At 33.8% G+C, this 18,489-nt stretch overlaps 2 protein-coding genes across 2 annotated transcripts in view; one reads left to right on the top strand and one right to left on the bottom strand.

The window, feature by feature from the left end:
- The window catches only part of LOC117180186 (esterase E4-like), a 20,423-nt gene extending 3,882 nt beyond the window's left edge, over positions 1-16,541 (top strand). The window contains exons 2-7 of the mRNA XM_033372556.1: positions 6,713-6,869; positions 6,979-7,324; positions 12,816-13,178; positions 13,341-13,507; positions 15,919-16,226; positions 16,315-16,541. Of these exons, the coding sequence (XP_033228447.1) occupies positions 6,713-6,869; positions 6,979-7,324; positions 12,816-13,178; positions 13,341-13,507; positions 15,919-16,226; positions 16,315-16,495 (1,522 nt within the window). The 3' untranslated portion in view covers positions 16,496-16,541. The remainder of the gene's footprint in view (positions 1-6,712; positions 6,870-6,978; positions 7,325-12,815; positions 13,179-13,340; positions 13,508-15,918; positions 16,227-16,314) is intronic.
- Positions 1-18,489, bottom strand: part of LOC117180187 (popeye domain-containing protein 3) — a 50,893-nt gene that overhangs the window by 8,293 nt on the left and 24,111 nt on the right. The gene's annotated exons all lie outside the window — the stretch shown is intronic.

Here is an 18,489-nt window from a genome sequence, read left to right as displayed (position 1 = left end):
ATTAAATCAACTTATTTACGGATTGTTATTTGTATTATATTTGTTTGATGTTGATACCCAAAATGCTGTTTGTTTTAACGTATTTCTAACGGCTTAGGAGATCCTTCTAGAAAGTTACAATTTTCATTTTTTTAAAGAAAATTTTAAAGGGTTGTACTCGTTTAGGATCCACTAAATCTGAAGTTTGAAATTAAAAATAACTAATTTAGTAATTACAAATTTTTCATTCATCAATTTTAATTTCGTTTTGAGTCAAGTAAACGTCGTCTTAGCCAAGACAAGACTCGACTTAAGACAAGTAAACGCCGTGTTACCTGTCGTGGCCATAAAAGTAAGACAAAGGCCTATGTCTCGACTCAGCTTAAAGACACAGCCAGACATCGATGTTTTGGAGACGAACTTAAGACATAACCAAGTCGAACTCAAGTCGAAGCATTTTTACTCGAGGAAATAATAAAATCTCCACATTAAAATAGTTCGGCTACTGGAAAAGCTAGTCAAAGTTATGTCGATTATCTCGATGTGAAATTTTGAATTAAATTCCAAATTTGGCCAGCACAGCAATGAATAAATTGGGCATTAAATTTCCATGCAGAATAATATGAATAAAATGGTTTTTAAATAATAATAAAATGTAAATTTAAATATTGATTTGACTCGATCCAAGTAAAAGTAATTTTTCACACTCAGCAGTTGGCAGCATAACCACATGTCGAGAAAGTAAACTTAACCTACACATACATAGGCAGCAACATCATATTTTGACATTTCGCGTACTTCCCGATTCCAGCAGAAGCTGTTTGCCAACTTTACTCAAGGCCATACCGTTCTCGTCATATTTTCCCTCGGTATATTTTTCTAAAATGAAGCTCAAATACCCCGGAAGCAAGTACAAACGTTACATGAACATAATCAAAAATATAAACCTGATTATTAACACTTTTTTATTCTTTTCAAAGAACATATAACAGGTAGCATATACGAGTATATGGATTTAATACTTTTCAGGTTGTCATTTAAAACGAGGAAAACCCTCCGTGACATCACGCGCAGAATGACTCGTCCCCGTATGTCGCGATTTGTCACGCATGACAAGACCCTCCCCTGCACCTCAGGGTGTGACATTATAAGTGAATGCTCCCAAATGAGCAGTAATTTGAATTTAAAATGATATTTTCTGTCTCTAAAACAGATTTCCTAACAATATTCAACATGTTTTAAAGTCAGAATTAATTATTTTTGAAGCTCGCGAAAGACCTTTCCATAAGTTCCCTAGTTTTTCAACACGATTTTTAATAGTGATAATTAAAATTTTTAACTGGAAAGAGCTTCTATGAAAGGCATTATGTGAAAGAGGACATATTTCTCCGCCAAAAGAAAAACGAACTTTAATGATTTTTCATCAAACTGATTCAATAGCCGGACTACTTTAATAATCGAGAATTTAGACGTCTTTCACATTTTAGCGGAAGCATACCTCTTAGGGATAAAAGAATAAAATCCTGAATATACTTCAACCGGTTTTCACATTGATTTCGAATTTTTTTATTCTACGAAAGTGACGAGTGTGCAAAAAGTTTAAACTATCGTTATTTTAGAGTGTGATTACATGAGATTACAACTACCCAAGTACGAATTGCCGGAGCTGAATATACGGCCCAGTGTTGGTCCAATTTTGGCAGCCAAAGGTCGGCTAAAGTTATTGGGCCAATATCGGCATTTTAATCGGCCCAGTGTTAAGCCGTTAAGCCAGTCCTGGCAGCCTATATTGGCTTTTTATATTGGCCGATCCTCCGCCGATGATTTGCCCAGTATTGGCATTTTATTGCACCATGAGAAAACAAAAGTACAGAAATTGTCAACATGAGAAATAGTAGGGGGGAAATGGTATATGATGCAGACGGAATACTAGAGGCTTTCAGAGACTATTTTAGGAGACAATTCGGAGATGAAGCTATAGGACACCACAACTGTGATGTTGAACACGATGATATGGAAAACTCAATTGAAAAAGTCTATGTCACTGAGGTTAGAGATATAATTAAGAACTTGAAAAACGGTAAGATGCCGGGGTAGACGGTATTAACGCTGAAATGCTTAGACACGGTACCGCGTGCATAGCACATAGACTGTGCTAATTGATAAATTTATGTTTCGAGATGGGAGACGTTCCAGACGATTAGAAAAAAGCAATTATCGTACCAATTTTCAAGAGAAAGGGAGATAAAAGCTAGTGCAATAATTACAGAGGGATTAGCTTATTAAGCACCGTAAGTAAAATATATTCAAAAATACTCATTCGTAGGGTAATGAAAATAACAGAAGCAAAGATTTGGGAAGTCCGAAGTGGGTTTATGCCAGGAAGGTCATGTACGGATCAAGTATTTAGCTTAAGGAAAATAACAGAAAAAAGTTTGAGGGTAGGAAAAAAAAGTTTTCTGTGCATTTGTTGACCTAGAAAAAGCTTTTGACAAGGTAGATAGAAATAAACTTTGGGAAGTTCTGAAAGAGTATGCAGTCAATGGATGGATCCTACAAGCTATAAAAATAATATATACAGGTAGCAAAGCGAGTGTAAGAGTGAATGGGAAACTGAGTGACTGTTTCGATATTATTCAAGGAGTAAGACAAGGATGCGTTATGTCTTCATGGTTATTTATATTATTTATGGACAAGTGTTTAAGAATGGCTCTCTTCGACGAAGAGGGTGTGGATCTCGAAACAGTGAGGGTACGTGGGTTAGCGTTCGCCAATGATAAAGTTGTTATGGCAGAGTCTATCGAAGACTTACAAAGAATTCTGAACAAACTAGCTGCAAGCATGAAGAGCATGTGCCTGAAAATCAATGCAAATAAAACAAAAACTATGGTGTTATAAGGAAAGAGTGAGAACACACTGTGCAATATTTTATTAAATGATGAGAGAATTGAACAAGTTGATAAGTTCGTAAAACTTGGTAGCTTATTTACTAGGGACGGGAGGATAGATGAGGAATTAGATAGACGAATAAATGAAGTTATGAAGGTTATTGGTCGAGCAGGTCCCCTTATCAGAAGTAAAAATTTATCAAATAAAGCTAAAATGGCAATACATAATTCTATATTTGTACCGACTGTACTATACGGTAGCGAGACATGGACTTATCAAGAAAAAGATAATAGTAAAATTAACGCAATTGACATGAGATTCATACGCATAATATGCGGGAAAACCCTGATAAACAAAGTAAGTAACGAGATAATTCTAAAAGAATGTGGTGCCGAAGAGACGCTAGTAGACACATGGAAAAGAAATCGGTTAAGATGGTTCGGACATGTTGAGAGAATGCCAAATGAACGACTAACGAAATAAGTGTATCAAGGTAAAGTAAATGGCAGCGTGCCCAGAAGTAGACCGCTGAAAGAATGGTTAGAATGTGTGAATGAGACCCTAGTTATAAGAGACATAAGAAGTCACAGAAACACGAGACTCTGCATGAAAAAATGCATGGACATAAAAGAAGCTAGAAAAGTATGCCAGGACAGGAAATTATGGCGGCAAATAGTTAATAAAAAGAGTGTCAGTAGAGTGAATGACACCTGAAACAAAAGACCTTGGCTACTAATGGACCCATGTGGGGAACCTTACATAACGACTTCTTGAGGTTCTTCGCTTGGGGTGATTGCTAGAGAGATTGATCAGCAACCTGGGTCGGAGCAGTGTTGCGGAACGAACGTGTTATTTACTTAAATAGCACGAGAATTCTGGATCAATCTGAAAAATCTCTATCCCTTCCACACACTACTCCTTTCCCCTACCGAGTGAGTCACGCCTACCCCGAAAGGGAAATGGCTTAATGGTGTAATAATAATAATAAAAAAAGTCTCACTTTTAGTACGGGAAACCATGTATCACGAGGTTCAGCGAAAGTCTGGCCCAGTGACGATACATTACTGGGCCAAGTGTCACTTTAACCACCGCAAACTATGTGCACGATGAAATTTGTTAAGTTCTGTCATTAAAAATTTTTAATTTTATAAAAAATTACATTTCCTGTCATTGCAAACAGTTGTAAAGTAGTCTACAACGGGAAAAAACGAAATATTACGCGAAGAAATTTTGTAATCGATTTAAATTATTTATTTAAAAAGCTTAATTAAAAGCTTTTATTTAAAGCTTAAAATTTGGTTCTTTAACTTTTCTGAACTGTATCTTATGAGGATAGCTTTTTCACAGAGTTTCAACTTGTCGGTTTAGCGAAGTAGTGAGCACTCCCGACTGCTAGGCGATAGATTTAGGTATATAGATGTAGGTTCGATACGTCGTGGCGTTAGAAATTTTATTTGTAATATAATGTTCAAAATGTAATATAGGCATTCAATCTAAACAGAACCATTAATATTTATATTCAAAGTACTCGCAAACAATTAATATTTATTTTTTAAATACCTTTTTTGTTATATTCTTAAACCTTAGACTATGGCAGTATTGGTACCCAGTGTTGGGTCGACAATATCAGCCAAGCCTTGGCTGCCAAGTAAAGGCCATTGTTATTAATCCGACAATGGCGCGACGATGGCAGTTAGGTTTGGTCCAATACTGGTACCCAGTGTTGGGCTGTCAAGTGCAGGCCATAGTTATCATTCTGTCATTGGCGCGAACATGGCAGCCGAGCTTCGGAAATATTTTTGTCGACTATGGGCCTTAATATGGGATTTAATAATCGTACATATAGTGACTTACTAAAGATTAATTAATTGTTTTCGCTGTTAATAACCAAAATATCATTGTTACTCAAGTGCGAAATCAAATAGGCCCAACATTGGCCCATAGTTGGCAAAATATTGCCGAAGCTCGGCTGCCATTATCGCGCCAATGACGGAATGATAACTATAGCCTGCACTTGGCAGCCAAGGTTTGGCTACCACTGTCGACCCAACACTGAATACCAGTATTGGACCAAAGCTAGCTGCCATTGTCGCACCAGTGCCGGATTTATAAATATGGCCTTGAGTTGGCAGCCACGGCTTGGCTGCCATTGTCGGTCCAACGCTGGGTACCAATACCGGACCAACCTGGATGCCAGAGTTAATTCAAAATCTGATAAAAAATCATTGAATATTTTTTTAGGACGCATCTGCTTTATCCATTCATCATTTTACCACTGCATATAGTTTGAATATTATTAATAATTTTAAGAATTGAAATTTCATTGAACAATTTTGGTTAGTTTTGACGACTACTGCTATAGTCTAAGGATATGACAAAAAAAAGGTATTTCAAAAATAATTAATAATTGATTGCGAGTACTATAAATATAAATATGAATGGTCTGTTTAGATTGAATACATATTTTACATTTTAAACATTACACTACAAATAAAATTTCTAACGCTACGGGGTATCTAGCCTACATCTATATATATAAATCTATCGCCTAGCAGTCGGGAGTGCTAACCACTGCGCTAAACCGACAAGTTGAAACTCTGTGAAAAAGCTATCCTCATAAGATACGTTTCAGAAAAGTTAGAGAACCAAATCTTAAGCTTTAAATAAAAGCTTTTAATTAAGCTTTTTAAATCAATAATTTAAATCGATTAAAAAATTTCTTCGCGTAATATTTCGTTTTTTCCCGTTGTAGACTACTTTACAACTTTTTGCAATGACAGGAAATGTAATTTTTCATAAAATTAAAAATTTTTAATGACAGAACTTCAAAAATTTCTTCGTGAGGTTGACAATTTTTCAATAAACAATTTTTTTATCTTTCGTGTAAGATTTGTTTTTTAGGAGCTAACAGTGAGACTTGGTGAAAAAAAATGCCGAAGCTGGGCCAAGCATTGGTGGAGGATATGCAAATATAAATAGCCAATATAGGCTGCCAGCACTGGCTCAAAATGGGGCCGATTTAAATAAAACATGGTTTGTCGTGGTAAAAGTGACACTTGGCCCAGCTATGTGCTGTCACTGGGCCAGACTTTGGCTGATCCTCGTGAAACGTGGTTCCCCGTACTAAAAGTGAGACTTGGCGAAAAAAAGTGCCGATACTGGGCCAAGCTTCGGTGGAGGATCGGCAAATATAAATAACCAATATAGGCTGACAGCACTGGCTCAACACTGGGCCGATTAAAATGCCGATATTGGCCCAATATCTTTAGCCGACCTTTGGCTGCCAAAATTGGACCAACACTGGGCCGAGTATTCAGCTCCGGCAATTCGCACTTGAGTATACACAATTTCATTTTCAAAATCAAATTTCGAAATAAAAATAACGTAGTTCTTTTTCATTACATAATTGACAAAGTCCCAAAAGCTTGTTAAATTTCTATATTCAAGTATGAACGTAAAAAAAATTGGTTGCAACCGAATTAGACATAATAAAATGGAATGACCTATCAGCTGTTGTGTTCTTATGTCAAAAAACTGTCAGTTTAATATTATAACAATTATAGAACTTGAAGGTCCATTGAAACGTAAGGGTGCCAATAATTTTATGTTAACGCAGGAAGAAGCCTAGTAAACCCCTGGCTTGTTTCTCACCTCACCTCACATTTACTTCACTTTCTCTGGTATATTCACTTATTTCAACTGTTTATCTATAGTTTCCTTAAATTATTTCCGGCGACATCGAAGTAGACCTGATGTTGCAAAGTAACGTAATCGACTTCCTGTACTATTAAAAATAATAAAATAAATATAATAAAATCATAAAAAATTGTATCACTGAAAACAGATTCAGTAATCCGGTTGCAGCAGAGGGTTGGAATGGAGTTCGATTAGCACATACAGATGCAGATCAATGTACCCAGCAAGTTGATAGCGAAATACAGGGAAGTGAAGATTGCCTGTATTTGAATATTCATTCTCCATGGTTAAATTTCAATTCACCGGTAACAAATATTTCAATTATAAAATTACTCAATTATACAACTAAGTAATCAAAATAAAATAAATAAATAATAACTGAATTATTACTATTGTCCTGGAAAAATTCAATAGAAAAGCGAAACAAAAAATTCTAAGCTGTTACCAGTTATGGTTTGGATCCATGGAGGAGCTTTCGTAAGAGGAAATAGTAGTTTGTTGAATGCTGGTGGAGCTTACCTTCTCGACAAGGATATTGTGCTTGTAACTCTGAACTATCGATTATCCATCTTTGGCTTTTTCAGTACAGGAGATACGGCAGCACCAGGTAATTTTGGATTAAAAGATCAGGTTCTTGCACTAAAGTGGGTTCAGAAAAACATCATACTTTTTGGAGGAGATCCAAAACAAGTCACATTATTTGGTGAAAGTGCTGGCGGCGCAAGTGTTTCTCTGCATGCTATTTCAAAAGCAAGTGATGGTATGTAATAGTAAGAGTAGTGTCATTTCGAATACTTGTATTATTATATATAACCCTCAGGGCACGGACTAAAAAAGTGTTACGTTCCGGACTAACGTGGGTTAGCTTAACCTGGCATCTTTGAGCGACTGTATAGTGGGCTGTAATTTGTCGATTGAAACCATTTTTTTCTTTCTAAAACAATCCAAGACTTACTCAGAATTACGACGGTTTCATTAACATTCTGATATTATTTTATTTGACAAAGTTATATTTGAAAATATAAACAATTTTAAAACAAATCTCATTAAAAAATTTTTGTTTTTAAGTTTGCCATTTATTAAAAAAAAATGTATAACCCGGGTAGAAATTGCCTCTTTATGTCTAAACTAAATATTGGCTATTACGAGGCCGCAGCCAGATTTTCTAGCTGGAAGAATCTAGGCTTTCCCTCTGCTGGCCCTCAAAAGGATATTGTCGTGTGCTACTTGACTTAAATTATTGATATACTCACTTTTTAGCACTATATTTTTTAATTAAACTAGATAAAAAGCTTTATTCATAAAGATATATTTCAAAAATAATTTCTATCAATTAATTATTTTCTCGAGGGGACCATGTAACGCCCTCGACAGGTAAAACGGGTAATACAGCGGTGCGTGCAAAAGGCACATCAATGTTATTATGCTTAATTATAATTCAATTTAAAAAAGAACATTTTTTAAAATTACAGAGATGCAAACTTTGAAAAATTTCATTTTTTTCTGAAAAAATTTAAAACATTTGGTGCCTTAAAAAAATTTTAAGGAATTTTTATTAGAGAGCGATTTATTTTGAAATCATGTGAGTATATTTAAAAATCATATGTAACAAATCGAGCTTAAAAAACCTTTTTCCCTAATTTCTAATGTATCGGATGAATGCTGACGATCATTTAGAATAATGCACTCAGCGCAGCGCAGTGTCTCCAGAACGTGGGATTTTTCAGCCCCCACCACTCTCCCATCTGGGAGAAACCTATTCAAACGGGTGCACCACAAAGGAGCGCCAGCTACCTGGAATCCTTCTCCTTCCAGTGGGACCCTTATCCCTCACACTTGTCACGGCGCGCTTAGTCGCCGGGATTGCCGGAGCGCTGGGTGTATTGTTGCTAATGACCCTAAATCATCTCCGATTACCGTTCTAACTTATTCACTAAAAATTTAAAATTAACTGATGCAAACTATTCGGAAGTCATTTTTTGGGAATCTATGGGTTTTCACGAGTCCAGGGGTATGTCATTTCTCATTGACAGACAAAAATTATATATCAACATTCCCTCATTAAATCGTGAAAATATGTAGATTCGGAGAATTTCTACTTTCAGACAGAAATGTGGATTTAAAATTATGAATAACGTAGTAATAAATAAATACCTTCAGATCTAAAGAAAACTTTGAAAAGATCAAGTTTTCTAGAATTCTCTATTGTTTAATACTATCTGCATATCGACAATAGCCTTATCCAAATTTCTGTCTGAAAATAGAAATAATCGGAATCTACCTATTTTCACGATTGAATGAGGGAATGTTTATATTTAATTTCTGTCTGTCAATAAGAAATGACATACCCCTGAATTCGTGAAAGTCCATAGGTTCCCAAAAAATGTCTTCCAAATAGTTTTTAACATATTAAAGGACTTCCTAAATATTACAAGAAGAATGTAGAAGATTTTAAAGTACAACGTTTCAATTTCGTAATATTAAAAGCTTATTGAAATGTAAATTATCGAGTAATTTAAAGAAATATTTGATAGATTTGATGAAATTCAAAAGAATCCTAAACATCTTTTAAAAAGAATCGAATTCCTAAGTAATTGTAAAATAAATTTAACAAAATTTATTTTAGGGATACTTAGCTCATGATTTCAAAAGAAAAAACAATTCTAAAGGTAAATCTTTGTAGTATATTTATAATTAACGAACATATTTTTAGAATATTTTTTCTTGATTCTGGACTATAGGGTCAAACATAATACAAGAGATCGTCGTGAAATTTCAAATAAAAACTGTACTCTACATAAATTATTATTTTAAATGAAAAATGATAACACTTTTATAAATATTCCGAATATCGGCGAGAAAATTCGAGCCCTCTGGCTTTAACGTTGAATAAGTATGTGAAGAAAAACTTGTAGGTTAATGAAAAAGGTCTCATTTTAAAGGTGCAAATGTTGTACGTTAATGAGCCAAGAAGTAATATTCCAAAAAATTATTTGTAGCTTACAGATCTGAAAACCTGATGAAAATTAAGGAAATTTAATAGCTTTTAAAAACAGTGAACTTTGAAGCATAGTTTTTTACAGAAAAAATAATAGGGAAAATCTGAAAAAATAATGGTGGTACCTTACACATTTATGAACAGATTGCCGTCGAAAAATGTGCAAAATATAAATAATTGTTCGTTTTTTGTGAATAAATATGCGAGCGCACTGTCTTCAGTTCTAATGAAGATAATGAAGTGCTTTAAATTTTAGGTAGTTAGTTGAACTATTTATAATAATTTATAATTTGAAGGAAGTATGTGCTTCTTGTTGTCTTCGTAAAAATTGCGATATTTGAAGTCAGTTTTTTATATAGGAAAGCAAGTGCGAGAGCCCAGCGTGGTGCCGTTTTTTCAGGGGATCGGCCTCGATTTTCTTCAACACAGGAAAAGGGTTTGAAGTCCAGAGTGAGGCTCGGAGGCACAATTTGGGTATAGTCTGGGATCCAAAAGCACTTGAGCATCCATTTTAGGTCCTGATGATTTGATGATTGATTCTTGTGCAGAATTTTCTCCTGATACCGAATATATCGGGTACACATAGCGAATTTCGGGTCTTTTTGTTGTTATTTGACATTTTATGTGTTTAGATAAAAAATGTCATATCTCTGAAAATGATAAAAGTTTTGAAAATATTTTTCCATATTCATTTATAGAAGTGTGATATGCACAAATTTTGTTGATAGTGTATGTTGATTTAATTGATAGTTTTCGAGAAAAACAATAAAATAGCGTTTTAATAGAAAACGATTTCTACAGTACATTTTTTATCATTTAATAATTTTTTTCTGGAATCATACAGAACTAACTAAGAAAATACAGTTGGTTTTGAAAATTTTGTCAATTAGGCTATTAGTTTAGTTTTGACAAAATTCTAAATAAGTACAAAGTTTTCACGTCTGTGTGTACGAGTGTTAGTAGACACATAGAGTGTCAAATAATATCAAAACGACCCGGAATTCGGTATGTGCACCCAATATATTCGGAATCAGTAGAACATTCTGGACGAGAATCAATCATCAAATCATCAGGACCTAATATGGATGCTCACTCTCCTCTTCGGATCCCACACTAGTAGGTCGGGTTGAGGAAAACCGAGGACGATCCCTTGAAAAATGGCACCACGCTGGGCTCTCGCACTTGCCTTCCTATATAAAAAACTGACTTCAAATATCGCAATTTTTACGAAGACAACAAGAAGCACATACTTCCTTCAAATTATAAATTATTATAAATAGTTCAACTAACTACCTAAAATTTAAAGCACTTCATTATCTTCATTAGAACTGAAGATAGTGCGCTCGCATATTTATTCACAAAAAACGAACAATTATTTATATTTTGCACATTTTTCGACGGCAATCTGTTCATAAATGTGTAAGGTACCACCATGATTTTTTCAGATTTTCCCTATTATTTTTTCTGTAAAAAACTATGCTTCAAAGTTCACTGTTTTTAAAAGCTATTAAATTTCCTTAATTTTCATCAGGTTTTCAGATCTGTAAGCTACAAATAATTTTTTCGAATATTACTTTTTGACTCATTAACGTACAACATTTGCACCTTTAAAATGATACCTCTTTCATTAACCTACCTTTTTTTCTTCACACACTTATTCAACGTCAATGCCAGAGGACTTGAAGTATCTCGTCGATAGTAAAAGGAGGAGGGTCAATAAGGCCGGCTTTTGGGTCATCTACAGATTGGCCTCAAACATGTTTTATTTTATTCATCTAACTAGGTCTCATAACCCCTTAACCGTTTAGTGCTTCAAAACAATATTTCATTGATTCGGAAGTATTTTTGGTCGACGTGTGAGGGACTATCTAGATTCTATAAAGACCCTATTAATATGCCCTCATTGGTTTGCCTACTGATGATCTCGCTAGTTGAGCGTGACGCTTTCGCTTGCGCCCTTGATAGATTTCCACTTTAGGGCCTCGATAGAAAATAGGAAATCTAGACAGGGCCTCTTAAGAACCAAGTTATAATTCCTACCAGGGAAGTAGGCTTTTGAAAGCTGAAAAGCTGTACTTTAAAATGACTGCTTTCGCTTTTCCATTTTCTCAAAAAAAAATTTTTTTTTCAAACTACGATGGTAAGCGTTTTTTTTGTGTAACAATAAAACGTTATTCAATTCATTTATCTAAAATTTTTTTAACAGAAATATATTTTAAAATCCAAAAAATACTTGTTGTTGATAATATATGTAGATGATTACAATATGAATAAACAACAGAAATTGCTTGCATTTTTTTATTGAATGCAATAAACTAGATACTATTACACACATAAACACTTGTAAAAAGTCTTATGGTCAAGAGAACTGGGACACAATTGGCAACGTTTCTGTTCAGATATTTTATTGTCAACAAATTCGTCTCTGATATCCATATTCCTTGGTAAAGTACGAAGAGTAGCGCAACTTATATGAAATAACATGCACTTGCAGGCAACTACTTCCAAAGAGACACTTCTTTAAAAATTCGCTCGAATTACGCTAACCCATCTTATACCCTGAGGGTTAAAAATTCTCTAGAAAGCGACACGGGCATCCGTGAGAAAGAGTTTCGTAGAGTTGTTAAGTCTATCGTTATAAATAAAATCAAATCAAATATAATAACAAAACCCTTCCCCTCGAGCTTTGCTTTTACTTATAAATTCCTTTCCCACCTCATCACACTTTTGCTCACTATCCTGCTAAAATCCTTCCTCTTCTCCTTTCCCAGGACACTACCCTATTTTCTTACTACCCATTCAACAGCCCTCACTCCGCCCCTTCCACTTATCCTTACCGCTCCGCAGTCCTTCACCTTCTCACCACTCGTATCAATTTCTAGGTTCTTCTAATTACGCTTTTTCCTCACCACCTCTACCCCTTTACCACATCACACAACTTCATCCCTTTTCCTTACTAACACCGCATAAAACCCTATCACTCCTCCTCTCCTTATTCACTCCTATTGCCTCTAGATTCCTCAGCCCCTTTTCCTCCTTCTCACCAATAAACTCGTTTTCACCTCCTTTCCATCACCCCTTTTCCTTTCCACCTTTCGTTCCTCCCTATCGCCCCCCCCCCCCCCACATTACCCAGTACTTTTCCCTTCCTTTTAACTGCAAGGATGTGCGACTCGTAAATATTCATACAATTTAAGCATAATGCCTCCGATAGTTTAGGGTTTATAAGTTTCAATTATCTTTGAATTGCTAGGTCTCTTTCATCAGTATATTATTCAAAGTGGCAGTTCACTGTGTCCGTGGGCATATCAAAAACGCAGTAGACTTGCCAAACATGCAAAAAAAGTTGCAAGAATTGTTTGGTGTCATTTTAAACAAACAGAAAAACTTGTTGCCTGTCTAAAAAAAAAAAGTGTGAAGAAATTAATGAAGACAATTCGTACATTCGATAAACTTTCCCGATTTTCCCAAGTGACTTGGACGCCAACCGATGAACCTATAACTGATGGAGCTTTCTTAACAGATAGCCCAGCAAATTTAATTAAACAAAATAAAATGAAGGATTTACCACTCATGACTGGTCAAGTAGCTGACGAAGGATTATTAATGACTAAGTGTACGAAATTTTGTTTCAAGACAATTTTAGATTTTTAATATTTTAACAAGTACATTCATATAGAAATATATGTTTCTCGTAGAAACAAAAATTGATAATATATTATAATGTAACACATTGAACAGTAATACAATTTTTAACTAAAATATTTATTTGTTATAGATCTATATAGAAGCTCCAAACCTTATGATCTACTCAGAGTAGCTCATTTTCCACTAATAGCATATACCGCAAAGTCTTTCTTTGATTCTAAACAAGCAATTAAATTTACAAAAGCTGTAGATAAATATTATTTCAAGAGCTCTATATATAAATTATCACGAAGCCAGGTATGTAATTTTATTGACTTTATGCTACCTTTTATGAAATTACGTAAAAAAATAAGAGTGCTTTCTTAAACTGAACCAGTGAAATGGTCACTGGTCGAATCAGTGTTTTGAATTATCCGTAGTAAATCAGTGATTTCCCAAATTTGACTAAGTGAACCAGTAAGTTACTCTGCTAAGAAAACCTTACTGAATGTACCAGTAACGCCAAACGACAGATTCAATCAGTGATGTAGCACTCCAGGCGTTCAAGACATGACTCCAGTCACCTGATGCGCGCATATCACCTGGCTGTAATAAGTAGGGAATGTAATATCTTTTGCTTGAAACTGTAAAGGCCGCTGGCCACTTGGGCTGCAATATAAAGTGCGGGGCTTAAAAGATAATTTTGCAAAGGTTAGCACAAAAGTGATGAATCGCAATGATAATACCGAACCAGCTAACGGATAACGACACGCACGTACGTTTCACTAAGTGAAACCGTAAAATCTCACTAATTTCAGCTAGTTTCAACCAGTGAGATCTCACTTGTTCATTTAAAGAGAGTGCCTTGTAATTATGTATGTATAACAAGATATGTCCTTTATCTTTACACCAGAGTTTCGATATAACAAGAGCTTCGATATAGTAACAGCTTCGGGTGTTGCCTCGCACTAGCCTTGCTTGTAAATTGGTGCCTCAAAACGTAAACACTGGGGGTACAGTCCTCTTTTATTGCTTCGCTCCTGGTGGTGAGGCAATGTTGACTAGTGTTGCATTTGAGCGAGAAATACGAGAAATGAGCAACAACGAGAAAATCTCTCGTCTTTTTTTATCAAATCTCATCTTATCTCGTTTAATATAAGCGAGCTTCTCGAAAGATCTTATATTTCGATCAACTGCCTTGTCAGTGTCAAAAATAACATTCGTAAAAAAACAAATGACATTAGTAGTGTCATTAAATATGAAACTAGACATATGAGGCACAAAAAACATAGCATTTAGAGTAAAATGTGTATTTATATTAAATTATATACTTCTTTCATTAATAATTAAGGTTCCTAAATATGATTTTCAATAGTATAATCCTTTTTTTTATCTCGTTAGTTTATTTTGGTATGATTTTTGAGGTTATATCTCAAACCTGATGCATAAAGAAAATTATTCTCTAATACTAGATTTCTGGGGCCAAAAAAGCCTTATGTACACTTCATTTTTGATAATAATTGTTATAATAATATGTACTGATTTTTTAAGCGGTATATTTAAAAACTCGTTTCACATGAATAATAAAATTACGAGAATATTAAAAACAATTTCCGTATTTAAGAATCGGATTTTTCAACATAAATAAAAAAGTTTAACGGGGATTTTTAAGGAATCTTAGAAATGTTTAAAGAGATTTCGAGACATTTAAGGCTCGAATTAAGGATTTTTAAAAAGATATAAGGAATTTCTAAGCTAATTAATAAATGTGAAGGCATTTCTAATGATTTTAATAATTTTGAGCTATTATTTAAAAAATTGTATACAGTTCTGAAGAATTTCATAAGATTTAGAAGGATTTTGTGGGACCTGTAAATTATTATGATATTTTGAAGGATCATAAGGAATTTTCAACATAGTTCCAGAATTAAAAAATGTTTGAAGAAATTTTTACTCGGGATTTCAAGTATTTTAGGATATTTTAAAATATTTGAAAGTAATTTTTATTAAAAAAATAATTTTATTTTTGCAAAAATAAACTTAAAAGTGATCGTTTCACATGTGCTTAAATAGCTAAAAATTCAAATGAAGATTTTTTACTGATGACTTTATAAACCAGAAAAAGTCCTCGTGTACTTTCATATTGGAAATGATTTATTATTTAAGCTGAATTATAATGCATAGTTTAAATTTCAGTTGGAACAATATTCATGGATAAAATAGTCATATTCTTTTACCTAAAAATGTTTTTTGGACAGGAATTCTTTAAATACAACTGTTTTTGGAACGTACATGGTGTATTGACATTTTTATCAACTATTTTTTTAATTTGACAACCTTACATTTACATCAATGGCGTTTCCGCTGGTAGCTCGGGAGAGGAACGAGATGAAATCAGATGAGATGAGACGATACAAACAAAAGAGAGAATAATATTCTCAGTTTTTGAGAATTCTTTTCGAACGACTGAAATGAGCAAGAGAACCGAGCATCTCGTGTCGTTTTGCAACACTAATGTTGACACTGTGCGCGCGTTGAGAAACTGTGTGGGCCCGCATTTCTAGGAACTGGTTATATCGGCTTCTATCGGAGCCCTGGTGTATTTATTTTATTTATCTTTAGATTCTTATATGAAGAATCTATATATTCAAATAAATTATTATAAAATAATATATCAGATTCTTTTTAAAGAAGAATAATCAATAATAATCCGTCATATTTTTTAATAGTACCTAGAAGCTTTAACCAAATTCATTAGCGATGGGTTTTTCCTTTATCCGGAAGTAAGATTATTAGAAACTATAGAGCCTAAGAGGAAAAATCCTATTTATTTTTATTCCTTCAATTATCGAGGAACTTACAGTCGTAATGCCAATAAAGATCATAAAAACCTTGGAGTCGGCCATGGTGACGAACTTTCATATTTATTTCCGGAACCACCAGCAAGATTTGAATCTGCACATTTGAATTATGCTAAGAGCGACGAATATATAATTGATTTAATGGTGGATCTTTGGACATCGTTTGCAATAAATGGGTGAAGATTCCAAATTTCATGATATAATACTTTACAGAACTGAATCATGATTGCTTGTTTATTCTGATATATTTTTGACATTTTTTAGAAAACCTATATCAAAGAAGTTAGATCATCCTAATCTGTGGGTTCCCTATACTACAAAAACTAAAACCTTCCTTGAGATTGGAGACATCAACAAGAAAATGGATCGAAAAGTGACGTTATCAAATTCCTATTACACTGAGCGAATGGATTTTTGGAGGCAAGCATTACCAAAAGTGTTGTAACCAATTGAAAATATTTAACATATTAAATATTTGTATTACCAAATCATATTTATAATTGTATCTTTCTTTTGATTAATTATAAAATATATAATTACTTCCCTGCTGAAAAAGCATTAATGATTTTTTAGTCTCAAATTCAAGTCTTTTTTATTCCAACGCCAACGTTGAAATATTTTTCAACTTTTAATTATGTTGATGGAGAATTTTGAACTATAAAAAAACCACGATTTTTCACATATTATGAATGACAATAAAATCCTTACTCTTCCAAAAATGTATTAATCTTACAGGTCAATCGATTTCTCTTAAATCAAAAAAGCTTTGCTATTCTTACATCCATTTTTAAATATGTTGATGACAAAAGTTTTACTATAAAGGAAAGACTTTTGACATAATATAAATGACCATATTTTCTGTACTCTTGAACAATATGTATTAATATTAAAGTTTAATCGATTCATCTTAAGTTAAGGACTCTTTAATTTTGTTGAATTTACTTTACCATATGTCAATGCAAATATTCACTGCTAAAATTTTACATGCCAGTCATATAAAGTATCATGCTCTAGCAGGAAAAAAAGAGCAACACTTGAGCAGGATGAGCTTGTGAGAATATATACATATATATATATATATATATATATATATATATCTTCATAAATAAATAAGATTTTTCATCAATATTCTATATTCTCTTTGATTTCAAAAGTTCGAGCTTTCGCATGCTCTAAAATAAAAGATAAACTTACTTTATATTTGATTTTTACATTCTCATTCATGAGAGTGTAATGTAATCGGCCAAATTTTCGATCTCTGGTTTTTAACGGCTCTTTACGTTTCGGCACTCACAGAATCCGAACATCATAACATTTTATCGGTGTCTGTCTGTATGTACTGGGTTTGTCCAGTATTTGAGAGAAACTCTCTTTCCAAAGTGAATTGATATTAAAAGGACCTTTTACTGATCTTGGAAAAAGAAAATATTCTTCGGTGTATTTTGAAGTTTAGCCTCTTTCTTAACCAGGGGCGGAGAGGTATACTCCCTTCTGCTCATATGCGGCTAAGCGGTCGAGCTGCCCCATTTATGGGCCAATCCCCATCCGCGGGGCTCGCTGCCCCGCATGTACCGCTATGCAGCACGATTTTCGTTTGTCTAATTTGAAAATAAAGCTAGCGATGAAGCTATAAAAATTAACCATCTTAGGGGCATACTCGATATAAAAGCAGTAGTGCAGTTGGAAAAGAAGACGAAGCGCTTGCATTGAGTTCCTGGGTACCGAATTCAGCTCCGAATCCACCTTAATGATGAATGGTCCTTCATGTTCTCAGCTGGCTCCCGTTGTACAGTCCAATAAAAGCTGTCTTTTATTAGCGGACTTCCTAGTCTGGATAATGTCCTCTTGACCCTAAAATAATGATTGCATGCCGTTAATATTTATGTCATAAAAAAAATTAAATTGGAATCCTGAACCAAAATAGAATATTTTTTAACCAAACTTCGGGAAAATGGTCACATTTTCAACCAAAAAAATGAATTTTCAACTAAAATGATGAATCTTCAAACAACCAATTGCATTTATAACAAAGAAGGGACAATTTGTACCGAAGGACGAAACTTTGAAATATCATTGCATCAATTTTTTCAAATTGTTTCAAAATTTAAAATAATTATATCATAATTATGTAATGATATTGAATGACAAATTTTCAGAATACCAAACATAATTGGAAACTTAATCTGCGGTCATGCTTTTGCAATGTATTCAAGAGATACTGAGCGTAGGAAAGTTTCGTACAAAAATATAGAGAAAAAAGGAAAGAATAAAAATTTATTGGCTACTTGCAGTCAAATAAAATTTAAGACAATAGTTGGACGAAATGGTATTATAAAAAAGCAGTGTCTCTAAATTCAAAATCCTTTAACTCCCTTTTATATAAAAAAATTGTGATAACCATTTCTAGACTTTTGCCTCCAATTGAGAAGTTACATAGCG

The sequence above is a fragment of the Belonocnema kinseyi genome, chromosome 9 (assembly GCF_010883055.1).
Source record: "Belonocnema kinseyi isolate 2016_QV_RU_SX_M_011 chromosome 9, B_treatae_v1, whole genome shotgun sequence".
In the NCBI taxonomy this organism is placed as follows: Eukaryota; Metazoa; Arthropoda; class Insecta; order Hymenoptera; family Cynipidae; genus Belonocnema; species Belonocnema kinseyi.
Note: the sequence above shows the minus strand (reverse complement) of the source record. Positions and strands in the feature narration are given on the sequence as shown.